The following is a 13,188-nucleotide window of genomic DNA, read 5'->3' on the forward strand; positions in this document are numbered from 1 at the left end:
TCTTATGTGAATATGTGTTTCAATAAAAAACACAAAAATTAAAATAAAAAGATGTGAGCTCTCAGCTTGTTGCTCACACACCATGCCTGCTGCTACACTTCCCATGATGATGATGATGGACTCTCATCCCTCTGGCAACTATAAGCTGCAAATAAACCTTTCTTTCTATAAGTTGCCTTAATCATAGTATTTTGTCACAGCAAGAGAAAATAACTAATATAACTAATAACTAATATAAAGGGGAACTCAGTACTACCACATTACTAAAGAAATAATAGTTTCCAACTGGCTTCTAAATACCCATCCTTACGACCTAAGATAAGTGCATTTCTCACATCTCATCAAAGAAGCTCTTTTTTTAAGCAGATGGAGACTATTAGAGAGATCTATAACTGGTTAAAAAAAAAAGGCAGAGAAAATGGTAACTTTGGGTACCCAGCCCTAAATGGGACATCTATATTATAACCCTACATCTAAGTCTTGGGGAAAATTGTGGAACACTGGGCAGAAAGACTGTAAGAACCTAAGGACTCGAATGACAGCTGTATATTAATTAATTAATTTTTTTTTGCTGGGCAGGGAAGGGATGTAATTCCCACGAACACTCAACAACATGGTTGCATGTATAAGACCTATAAAAACAACACCAATTTACACATCAACATGGATAGAGGAAGTTTCACAAGCCCCCAAGCCTCCACCCACTAGATGATGAGCTACAGGCAGTCAATGGCTGCTTAGGAAAAAGAAACCAGGACTATTTCTTTCTTTCAGACATAAGACCCCAATCCTAAATGTTCAGATCCAAATACATACAAATAGGGGCAACATAAGTTGGACTCTAAATTTTACACATACATACATACATACATACATACATACATACATACATACACACACACACCATCCACATGACTAAAAAGGTCATGAATTTGACATGGTGTGGATGTGGACACAGGAGGAGTTAGAAGGAGGAAGAGGGTGGAAAGGATGTAAATACAGTGTACTCATGTATAAAATCCTCAAATAACAAAAAGCAAATTTATAAAAAAAAAAGGGGGGCACATGATGTTGGTAAGGAAAAGTGGGGGTTGGGGAGGAACTGGAAGGGAAGAAAAGGAGGTAGATTTGATGAAAACACAAATGCATGTATGAATTCTCAAAGTAAAAAAAATAAAATAAGGGCCGGGCGTTGGTGGCGCACGCCTTTAATCCCAGCACTTGGGAGGCAGAGCCAGGCGGATCTCTGTGAGTTCGAGGCCAGCCTGGGCTACCAAGTGAGCTCCAGGAAAGGCGCAAAGCTACACAGAGAAACCCTGTCTCGAAAAAACAAAAAAAAAAAAAAAAAAAAAAAAACAAAAAAACAAAAAATAAAATAAGAAAATTTAAGGCCGGGCGGTGGTGGCGCACGCCTTTAATCCCAGCACTCGGGAGGCAGAGCCAGGTGGATCTCTGTGAGTTCGAGGCCAGCCTGGGCTACCAAGTGAGTTCCAGGAAAGGCGCAAAGCTACACAGAGAAACCCTGTCTCGAAAAACCAAAAAAATGGGAGGCAGCGGTGTGTTGGTGCCGGGTCCTGGGCTCGTTGCATGAGTTGGCTGTTTGAATCCTGGGACTTATGCAGGGACGCTTGGCTTGGTCTGGGAGGGGGGGACTGGACCTGGCTGGACTGAGTCTACCAGGTCGATCCCGGTCCTCGGGGGAGACCTTGATCTGGAGGAGGTGGGAATGAGGGGTGGGGTGGGGGGAGGGGGAGGGGGCGAGAGTGGGAGAACAGGGGAATCTGTGGCTATTATGTTGAACTAAATGATGTTGTAAAATAAATTTACTAAAAAATAAAAAAAAAGAAAAACCAAAAAAAAAAGAAAAAAGAAAATTTAATAGAAAAAAAATCATTTTGATTAAACAAAGGATGGATACTGGGGTACTGGCAATCTCAACTAAGGAATTTTGTGATAAATTGTCCATAATAAGCCTGACCTTATCAGGAAGTAGTGGACTATTATTTAACAAAGACTAACTTTGAAGAAAAGTAACAGCTTTTCAGTAATGAATCATCCCTGCCTCCTCTTCTTTCTCCTCCTTCTCCTTTTTCATTAAGACAGGGTCTCTATGTTGCTCATGCTGGCTTGAACTCCCTGTGTAGTAACTCAGACTGGTCTTAACTTTGTAATCTCCTTGCAGGGATGAACTTTAAAAGAATTTACAAATTCATGTAGTGAAATCTTATAGTCAACTTCTCTTAGTTTAAGTTTCAGCTGAGCTAAAGCTGACTCCTTCACTAGTTAATTTGGTGGACACATAGAACCAAGGTCCATGAATGCAAATAAATAACACAAATAAGAATGAGTATACGAACAGGGATACATTATTTAAGAGAAAATTGCTTTTAAATAATCTAGCTCATAAATGGTTAGTGCTTAGGCAGGTATTATGAATACAAAGCTAAAGGAAATTTAGACAAGAGAAAAAAATTGTTCAGTCCAGCTTTTTTTTTTTTTTTTTTTTTTTTTTTTTTTTTTTTTTTTTTTTTTTTTTTTTTTTTTTTTTTTGGTTTTTCGAGACAGGGTTTCTCTGTGTAGCTTTGCGCCTTTCCTGGATCTCGCTTTGGAGACCAGGCTGGCCTCGAACTCACAGAGATCCGCCTGCCTCTGCCTCCCGAGTGCTGGGATTAAAGGCGTGCGCCACCACTGCCCGGCTCAGTCCAGCTTTTTTAAGACTCTTATAAATGAGGAAAAAAAGCTTAGAGAATTTAAGTCACCATTGCCTAAGGTAAGCCAGAAGTAAAGTGAAATAATTTATTTCTCTTGGCATGTATCATTGAATTAGGTACTGAAATTTTTCAACAAGTCAAATTTAGAATGTCTTTTTCTATTTCTGTGAAAAATGTCACTGGAATTTTGATGGTGATTATACTGAATTTGTAGATCCCTTTGATACTATAGCCATGTTCATAATATTAATTCTGTCAATCAATGAACATGGTAGTTCTTTTTATTTTTCTAGTATCTTCTTCAGGGTTTTAAAATTTCCATTGTAGAGATATTTTATTTGCTTGATAAGGTTTATTTGGGGTTTTTTTGAGACTATGGTGAACAGGGTTATTTTTGGTATAATTTTTCATTATATTAAGTGCTAAACTGTATCTGAAAAGAAACCACTGATGTTCTGCATAACTATATGTATTTTAAAGCAATAGAAGTATATTTTAATGTTCTAAAATTTATCAATAATTCACACAAGATCTTCCTCCCTTATCCATTTCCAAGTTAGAATTAACAGGTGAGGTTTGAGAGTATGTCAGAGTTATATGAATTATGGAATACTTGAAGTCAAAAAAGCTTATAAAACACTGATATTCAGACATTTCAATACACTGAGTGGCAATTATGTACCTGATGTTAAGCTAGGTCCCAGGGAGACAAAGATAAATACAAATACTCCCAGTCATCAAAGGACTTTTACAATACAGCAGCTATTAAAGTTTAGTTCTGAATTTTTGACCCCCCGACCCTTAAAAAACAATTTTATTGCTGATAATTTCAAACATGTCTCAATGTTAAAAGACAAGTTATGTTTAGCTCCCATATGCCTACCAGTCAGCTTCAATATCTTATCTATCTTATCCCACTATAAATCTGAAACTACTTCTTCTCCTACATTATTTTGAAGAAATTTCCAGATATCTCAGCATCACACCCATACATATTTCAAGGATGCATCTCCTGGAGATAGAGAACATTTCTTAAAGTGCCTCATGTTCTTTATATTGAGTTCTCTTCTATTTGATTGATAAAACATGTTAAGAAAAGGTGAATTTAAGGACCATTTGAAGTGTTGTATGGAAACATAATGCAGTAGAAGCTTCCTAAAATATATACATATATGAAGTTCACCTAAATGAAATTACCAAATAATGGGGGAGACAGAGCCCCAACTGGATATCTCTTGTCACCAAATAAAGCTTCAAGTTCTGGTATTGGGTTACATCCAGTTGAGTTGTTTGCCAAAGGGGTCTCATATGAATCCCTACACATCCAGGTTGTTGCCAGGACTATATGTTGCTCTCCACAAACTGAAGCCAAGGCCTCACACACAAACTGAAGACAGTACCCACACAACTCATTGAACATGGAGAGGTTGAGCTGGAACCTACATAAAACCTTCACTTCTATGTTCTAGTGTCTTTGGTATGGGAGGGTACTCTGCAGGTTACCAAAAGAGAAACATAAACACCAACCCAGCCACAAAACTTTTGATCTACAATGGTGTCCTACCTGTAAGATATGCTAAAGAAATGGTGGTACAAACTTGTGGGAGTAACAAACCAATGTCTGATTTGACTTAAGGCCCCCTCCACGAGATGGAAACCATACCTGACACTGCTTAGGGGACCATGAACCTGAGACTAGATAGTCCAGGGACCTAGGGGAAAATCAAATACTACTTTTATATACATATAAAAGTAACAATAAAATGACTCCTAATGACAGTCTGCTATACTCATAAATCAGTGCCTTGTTCAGCCATCATCAGTGAAGTTTCCTCTTACAGCGGATGGGAACAAATACACAGATCCATAGCCAGATAATATGCTGCAAGTGAGACCTTGTACACTGTAAAGCTTTGTCACTTGGTTTAATAAAATGCTGATTGGTCAGTAGCCAGGCAGGAAGTATAGGCAGGGCAACCAGACTAGGAGAAGGCTGGGAAGAGGAAGGGTGGAGTCAAGGGTTCACCAGCCAGATGCAGAGGAAGCAAGATGAGAATGTCATACTGAGAAAAAGTATCAAGCTAAACATAGATAAGAATTATGGGCTAATTTAAGTGGAAGAGCTAGTTAGTAATAAACCTGAGCTACCAGCTGAGCATTTATAAGTAATATTAAGCCTCACAGTGAATTATTTAAGAAGCACCTGCCAGGCATTTGGGAACAGGCAGGTGGAGAGAAACTTCTGCCTACAACCTTGGAGAGAAACTTCTGCCTACAGCCTTGGAACACTCAGCCCTAAAAGGGATGTCTCCATCAAATGCCTCCCTTCATTGCTCAGGGAACCCTGTAGAAGAGGAGGCAGAAAGAGTGTAAGAGCCAGAGGGGATAGAGGACACAAAAAAAAAGCCCTTTAAATCAACAGGATTGATGCACATATGAACTCAGAGAGTCTGAGGCAGCATGCAGAGGGCCTTGCATGGGTCTGCACCAGCTCCTTTAAGTAAACATTATGGCTTCCAGTTTAGTGTTTTTATGGGATTCTTGAGTGTGCGAACCAGTGTGTCTCTGATCCTTGTGCCTTCTCTTGGGCTCTTTTCCTTCTGCTTGTTTGTTTTGTTCAATTCTGATATGTTAGTGTTTTGTTTTCTCTTGTATTTTATTTTATTTTATTATTAAAGAAAAACATAAGTCAGGTTACAGGGTCTGTAGGTAAGGCTTTGGCTGCTTTTGTAAACCTGTGACTGAAAAATCATAAAAGAGCTGTGGGCAGAAGAGTAACAATAACTCCCATAATTTAACAGGATCACCCCAGAGCCAAAGCTGAGTTAAACTAAAGAGCCCCTTGGGGGAAAAAAAAACAGTGAGGGAAGAAGGTGGCAGAAATGAGGGTAGCAATAATGGGACTAGAAGAAGTAGTCATATCCTGGATCACTTGAAAAGCACAGCCAGCACAATCTGTTGATGAATTAAGTCGATGTAAAATAATCCAGCTGCTATGGATATAAAAAATGGATCGACAATATGGGTATTTGTCTGGAAGACTCCAAGTCAACATATCACAGAGACACTGTGCGTCAATGTTTATTACAGCACTGTTCATAGCTAAGTGATAGAATCAAGCTAATTCTTTAGTAACAGAGTAATGAACAAGAAAGGGTGTGTGTGTACACAAGGGAATTTTTTTCAACATAAAGAAGAACGAAGTTATGTCATTTGCAAGGAAAGAGATGAAACTGGAGATAATTTTAATGAGTTTGGCCAGACTCAGAAAGACAAATATTAATATGTTTTTTCTCACTTGTGGTTCCTAGATTTTCTTTAGTCACATAAAACCATAAATATGTGTAAAAAGGACATTAGACATAAATAAAGGAGAATAAATGAAGGGGGATAAATGAGGCAAATTAGAGAGGGGAGGGAGAAAAAGAAACATGGAAGTGGGGGGATATGTTTACCATACAAAGCATATCTGTAAAAAATAAATTAAATGGATAAATAAAATTTAAAAGAAAGGAGGTGAATCCTACAATGTATGCCTGGGAAAATTGTGTGTTATGATAAAACAAGTTACAATTCCAATGTTATCTCAGTGTCCAATATTGTTCCCAAAATTTAGTTGAAATAATACAGTGCCACCAGTTGTAAACAGTAAAAGAAGAACATGCAGTAGATACAGACTTTACCTTTTGTCTAGGTAGAGAATGCAGAGATTTCTGAAAGCCATATTTAATTAAGAACTTGAACAGAGTTTTCTCTCAACTCATCAGGAGGTAGTGAATTTTATGAATGAAAAATCGGTGACAAAATCCTCCATGAATTGTTAAGTTCTTGATATCTTACACCATGGAAACTGTGAGGAGAAATGTGTTTCTATAGTCCTAGCTGAGATAATAGAGAACCAGAGTCAATAGCCCATGTAGGTAATATGTTTTGTGAGAATGCAGATGACACATATATATGAATCTATTATTAGGACGTGTGGAAACATGTAAACTTTGGGTCAGCAAGTGAAATACCTTGGAGTGCACCATTTAAGAAGGTACTCACTTACTCTCAGAATACTGCAAGTAGCAAACCTATACCCGTAAGACCCTGAGAATAAGTGCCTCAAGTCTTAAACCCCAGTTGCCCTATTGTCTTACTCTTGTTCTTCACCTCAGCTTTTCAAATATGACATTTAAGGAAACTGTTTGACCTAGTGGAAACGCATGAACTGTGTTTATTTTCCTCACACAGTATAATTTTTATATTTATTATTATTACCCTAATAAAATTTGCCTGAAGATCAGAGAACAGAACAAGCCACCAGATTAAACATAGAAGCCAGGCAGTGGTGGTACACACCTTTAATCCAAGCACTCGAGAGGTAGAGATCTGTCTAGATCTCTGTGAGTTCAAAGCCACCCTGGACTACATGAGACTGACTCAGTCTAGGAGAGAAACAGAGCCAGGCAGTGGTGACATACACCTTTAATCCCAATACTTGAGAGTTACAACACTAGGAAAGTTGAGACAGGAAATGATATGAGTGGGCAGAGAAAGATATATAAGGCATGAGGAGACAGGAACTAAAGTCTTTCAGCTGAGGAAAGCTTTTCAGACTGAGGAGTCCTAGTGGTAAGGACTTTGTTCCTTTGTATCTCTGATCTTTCAGCATCAGGCTCCAGGTTTTTTATAAAAAGACCATTTAGCAATTCAAGCAACATACTCTCTTACCTATCTATGCATTCCATTTATTACTTTGACTCCAGCAATCCTGCAATAAAACCTCTAACCCATTTATGCTTCCAACTTTTCACTGCGTCTCACTCCCTTAATGTCTTCTGATACACCTACTTAAAATTCTAGAATTGTATAATTACTTCAATTTTATTGATAGTTTTCATTCATTGTATTCATTTTACAAAACTGAAAGTCTAGTTAAGTCCAACTTTGCACTGAATTTTGTCCTTTCATTCCTTCAGCAGAAGGTAGAAGCTGTATAAAATTGTACAACTATTTGTTTTATTTCTGAGCATCATCAAATGAGTCTTAATCCTATTGGTAAGCACATGACACTTCCTTAGTCATTCATTTCCTGCTTTCATGAATGATTAGTTTATACCTTATCCTGTCTTATCAAATGTCCTATACATATTTCCTATTGTCATCACTTGAAGCAAGTTTAAGAGAAATGAAAAGATAACCTATCAAATGAGAGTAAAATAGGGTGACTGATAAGGTAAGAATAAAAACAATGAGCACTAAAAGCCAATTATGTTTCAAAGAAGAATGGTCAACTGTATTGGCTACTGCTAACAGGTAAAATATGATAAAGACTAAGATTTAACCATTGCAATATACAGGACAGAGGTCACCAGTGACTTAACAAAGCAGTTTTGATATGGCTTTCTGACAAAAGCTTGACAGGAGAAAGTTCAGGAGATGTGGAGGAATAATAAGTATAGACAACATTTCAGAGGAGTTTTGTTACCAAAGAAATAAAATAAGCTACATAGTAGTTGGTAAGAAGATGGTTAAGACAGTTTTTTAAGTTTCTGTTCGTTTGAATAGGGCAAGAGTATATTTATAAGCTATGAGTATAACTCAGTAAAAGAGAATGTCCTATGTCCTCTGCATATATGTTATGGCTGTATAGCTTGGTGTTCTTGTGAGACTCCTAACAGTAAGACTGGGTGCTGTCTCTGACTCTTTTGCCTGCTCTTGGGACCATTTTTGGGTGTCTCCTCTAACCTTGATGTGTGGGTTTGTGCCTAGTATTATTGTAGCTTGCTATGCTGTGTTCAGTCAATATCCCTCAAATGTCTGCTCTTTTCTGAAGGTAAATGGAAGAGGAGTGGATCTGGGGAAGAGGGGAGGTGGGGGGAACTGGGAGGAGTGGAGGGAAGGGAAATTGAGAATGGGATGTAATGTATGAGAGAAGAGTGAAAAAAAGATATAAGATGGGGGCTAGAGAAATGGCTCAGTATTTAAGGACAATCACTGCTATTGCAGTGGACCCAAATTCAGTTACCAGCATCCACATGGTGGCTCACAGCTTGCCCATAACCAGTTCTAGGGGATCTGACTCTATCTTCTGGCCTCTACAGGCTCCTGAATGGTGCATATAAACTCACGCGCGCGCGCGCGCACACACACACACACACACACACACACACACACACACACACACACGCACACAAATAATGAATAAATATTTTAAAATTTTACATTTGACATAAAAAGCAGACAAGCAGTAGAATTATAGAAATTAAGTTCTAAGCACAAATTTGGTTTTCATCTAAGAGAAAGAATCAGAAACTAAAGTAGTTTAAGTAAGATCAAGAGTTATAGCTTAGGGGGCCAGAGAGATGGCTCAGCAGTGAAGAATATGGGCTGCTCTTACAGAAGACCCGGGTTCAATTCTTAGCACCCACATGACAGTTCTCAGCCATCTGTAACTCCAATTCCTGGGGCACCAGGAACATAGGTAGTACATGTACATACAAGCAGGCAAAACACTCATATATAGAAAATAAAATTTTTTAATCTTTTAGAGTCATAGTTCATAAATCACAATTTCAATCATCTTAGTTAATTATTATAAAAGTCCTAGAAGCACTATCTTTATTTGATAATGATGATATTAAGATTTTTTTTTAAGTTGGGCATTTATTAAATGGCAGGGCCAGTACTCCATTCAGACCAAGAGTTAGAGAGCTGCTCTTGCATCTTTTCTAATTCTGCATCTTATTAAGACCAAACTTTTGCAAATAAAAATGGATGTATTAGTAAACTAAAATTGATGGTTTTTGTTATAAAAAAACACAGGTTAGTCATAGCAGTAGCACACATCCTTAATCCCAGGACTTGGGAGGCAGAGACAGGTAGATCTCTATGAGTTCAAAGCCTGATCTACATAGTAAGTTCCAGGACAGCCAGAGCTGCATAGTGAGAGCATCCCGGCCCAAGGGAGGAAGGAAGGGAGGAAGGCCACAAATGTTTAAACTGTTTCATTTAAATTAATGATGAATATAAATTTCAAAGTAGATACATATTTCTTTGCATAGTATGATATACTCCCACCCCACCTTTTCATAGAGCTGGGGATACAACACAGGGCTTTGTGCGTGCGGGGCAAATGCTCTACCAGGAGCTACATTCTCTGCCCTGAAACAGCATTTTCAAAATCTGAAGTTTCTTTTGTTTTTAAAATATCATTACTATCATCATCATCACCATCATCATCACCATCATCTTCATCATCATCTATGGTGATATTTTATTTGTACTGAAATGTGATTTTATTTGTATGTTAATAAAGTTGCCTGGGGGTCACAGCTAATACTGGGCAGTGGTGGCACACGCCTTTAATCCCAGCACTTGGGAGGCAGAGCTAGGCAGATCTCTGTGTGTTTGAGGATACATCCAGCATGGAGACACATGCCTTTAATCTCAATACCAACCATAGAAGATCTGGAGGTCTGTATCGATGGGCAGTGACAAGGAGGTCATGTGGTTGGGTTTACAACCAATGAGAAGGAAGTCTATATAAAGACAGATACACAGAAGTAGCACAGTTGCTGAGGAGGACAGACAGCAGCGGCAGTGAAGGGTAAGGTTTTGAGCGCTTAGCTATCACTCTGACCACCTGGGCTTTCATCTCTGCATTGGCTCTGTATTTCTTATTTAACAAGATGGTTACATCTACAATCATCATCATCACTATTATGTGTGTTCAGGGGATTGAACTCAAGTCACCAAGCTTGTGACAAGTGCCACTGAGTCATCTCAGTGATACTGGGGTTTTAAAATTGGTGTTTTGATTTGTTTATTTTTGTTTGTTTTAAACATAAATCTGTTACCTCAAAAGAAGGGAAATAAGACAAGAAACAAGACAACTATATAAGAAGCTTGGTATGAAAATGTGAGACAAAACAGTAAAGGGAGGGCTCTTCTTTGCCTAGCTGACGGTGATTTTATGAATTCTTTTTCAAAAAGGAAAAGAGTATATTATAGTAGTGGATACATATGGATTACCTGTAGAGCAAACTGTATAGCCAAACGTAGGATTTTGGTAGGTGAAACTTCACTTTCAAATAGACCATCATTATCCAGTTTTTCATCTATTAATAATTTCTTTAAAGTACCGACTACCTGTAAAGCTGAAACAAACAATAATAATTTGAGATATTTTCATCAACCATAATTTATGGTTAATTATATCACAATGGATTTTGAATCACCTTAAGATATTCATATCTTTAGAAATACAAAATGTATTAAGTAATATGAATTAATAAACCATCAAGAAGGATTTTAATATTACAAAAATGACTAACTGAGCAATTTCACTTGTGTGGATTTATCTATGGATATAGCTTCAAAAGCAAACAAATACAAGATGTTCATCTAGTACTACTTGTAAGAATAAAATATGGAACCTAGAACCTAAATTCCATTATTAATGGATGGAGTATAGGCATTGTGGAGCATCACAATTTGGAGTATAACACTATTAAAATTGAATGAGTCTCTTATATCCCATTATATGTCTTAAAGGTAGATAATTATAAATTAAATGTATACAATAGACATTAAGTGACAGATAACATACTTAATAAGCCAAAAAGTAGATAAGTATATTCAAAAATTCAATTGAGCCGAAAGTAATATGTAAAAAACAAAACAGCAACAGAATAGATGACATAAATAGAAGATCAACAATCTAATGGTAAATTTATATCCAATCAAGCTGAATGTGGTGGTGCATGTCTGTAATCCCAGTACTCAGGAGGCTAAGGCTGAAGGATCACAAAGTCAAGGCCTAGCTAGGCCACAAAATAATTTCAAAGTCAGCCTGGGTAATTTAGTGAGAGTATATCTCAGAATAAAAAGTAAAAAGAAAGATCGGGATATAATTTAGTGGTAGAGTGCTTGCCAAGCATGTATGAGGCCCTGGGTTAATTTTCTAGTACTTGAAAACAAAATAAAATAAGTAAGTCTAACATTATTAACAATCATATTACATATAAATAACCAAATGAACCAACTGAAAGACAAAGATGATTAGATTAAAATAAAATATATACTACCAACAAGAAACATTAAAAAAGTCTTTATTGGCATATACTCAGTTTACATAGTACTGGGTTTCATAAAGAAATTTCATTCAGTACAGTATATACATGAGTCATATTCTCCTCCCTTATTTTCCTCCTTCCCTCCTCCCCCCTTTACCTGCTACTAGTCTCCTTCATTCCCTTAGTCTCCCATCTACACTCACAACGTGTATATATATTAATGGTTTTATGTATGTATAACAAATTAGGATCCACCAATGACAGAAAGCATGCAATATTTGTCTTTCTGACTTTCAAACTTTCTTGAGTTTGACTCATTTCACTTAATATGACAGTCTTCAGTTGTATCCACTTTCCAGCAAATGACAAAGTTTTATTCTTCTCTGTCTGAATAAAATTTCATTGTGTATATATACTACATTTAAAAATATTTTAATATTTGTTTGTGTATATGGCATGCACCACATGGGTGTGTGAGTGTGATATCACATGTGTGGAATTCAGAAGAATACTTAGTGGAGTTGGTTCTGGGATCAAATTCAGATTGCCAGGCTTTCAAGGCAAGTGTCTTTACTCACTGAGCCACATCACCAGCCATCTTTTTTATTTTTTCAAGACAGGCTCTCATGCAGGCAAAACTGCACTTGAATTTGTTATGTAGCCGATGACCTTGAACTTCTGAGCCTCCTGTCTCCACCTGCCCAGTGGTGGGATTAGAGGTATGTGCCAATATACATGATTTTATGTGGTGCTAGGGATCGAACCCAAAGCATCATGCATGCTAGTCAAACACTCTACAAACTGATCTACATCCTAGCCACAATATCATATTTTCTTTATGCATAAATCTGTTTACAACACATAAGCTAATTACAAACTTTAGCTATTGTGAATAAAGGATAAAAGACAAAGCTGGTTTAAAATGTAGGATAAAATACACTATAGTAAATGTAATCAAAAGTAGTAGTCTCTATATTAATAATAGACAAATAGATTTTAGGACAAAGAACAATTACCTAGGATAGGATATTTCAAGCTAATAAATGAATCAATTCAATGAGGACATAAGCCTAATTGTTTATAGATCCAAAGACAAAATTTCATAATATAGGATGCAAAAATGGGCTAGTGAGATGTGTTAAGGCACTCACCCACAACCCTGATGATCTGAGTTTTATCCCTGGATCCTGGGATTATGCATGATGCCACACGACCTCTAGACATGTGGCCTAGCCTAGAACATGAAGGATGCAGGTATTGGCCTGGTATTTGGGTGCCAGGAAACTGTTCTAGAACATAGATAGGTGTGTGCTGGCCTGAGATTCAATCCCTAAGGAGCGGCCGGGTTACTGGGGCTGTAAAAGGCTATTCTGAAATCTGGCTACAAAAAGGACATTCCTGGGAGTTGGTTCCTA

General features: G+C 37.4%; 1 protein-coding gene across 1 annotated transcript in view; it reads right to left on the minus strand.

The window, feature by feature from the left end:
- The window catches only part of Tex11 (testis expressed 11), a 387,858-nt gene that overhangs the window by 197,314 nt on the left and 177,356 nt on the right, over positions 1-13,188 (minus strand). The window contains 1 exon segment of the mRNA XM_037199204.1: positions 10,731-10,855. Coding sequence (XP_037055099.1) covers positions 10,731-10,855 — 125 coding nt within the window.

This window comes from Peromyscus leucopus, chromosome X, assembly GCF_004664715.2.
Source record: "Peromyscus leucopus breed LL Stock chromosome X, UCI_PerLeu_2.1, whole genome shotgun sequence".
NCBI classification, from domain to species: domain Eukaryota; kingdom Metazoa; phylum Chordata; class Mammalia; order Rodentia; family Cricetidae; genus Peromyscus; species Peromyscus leucopus.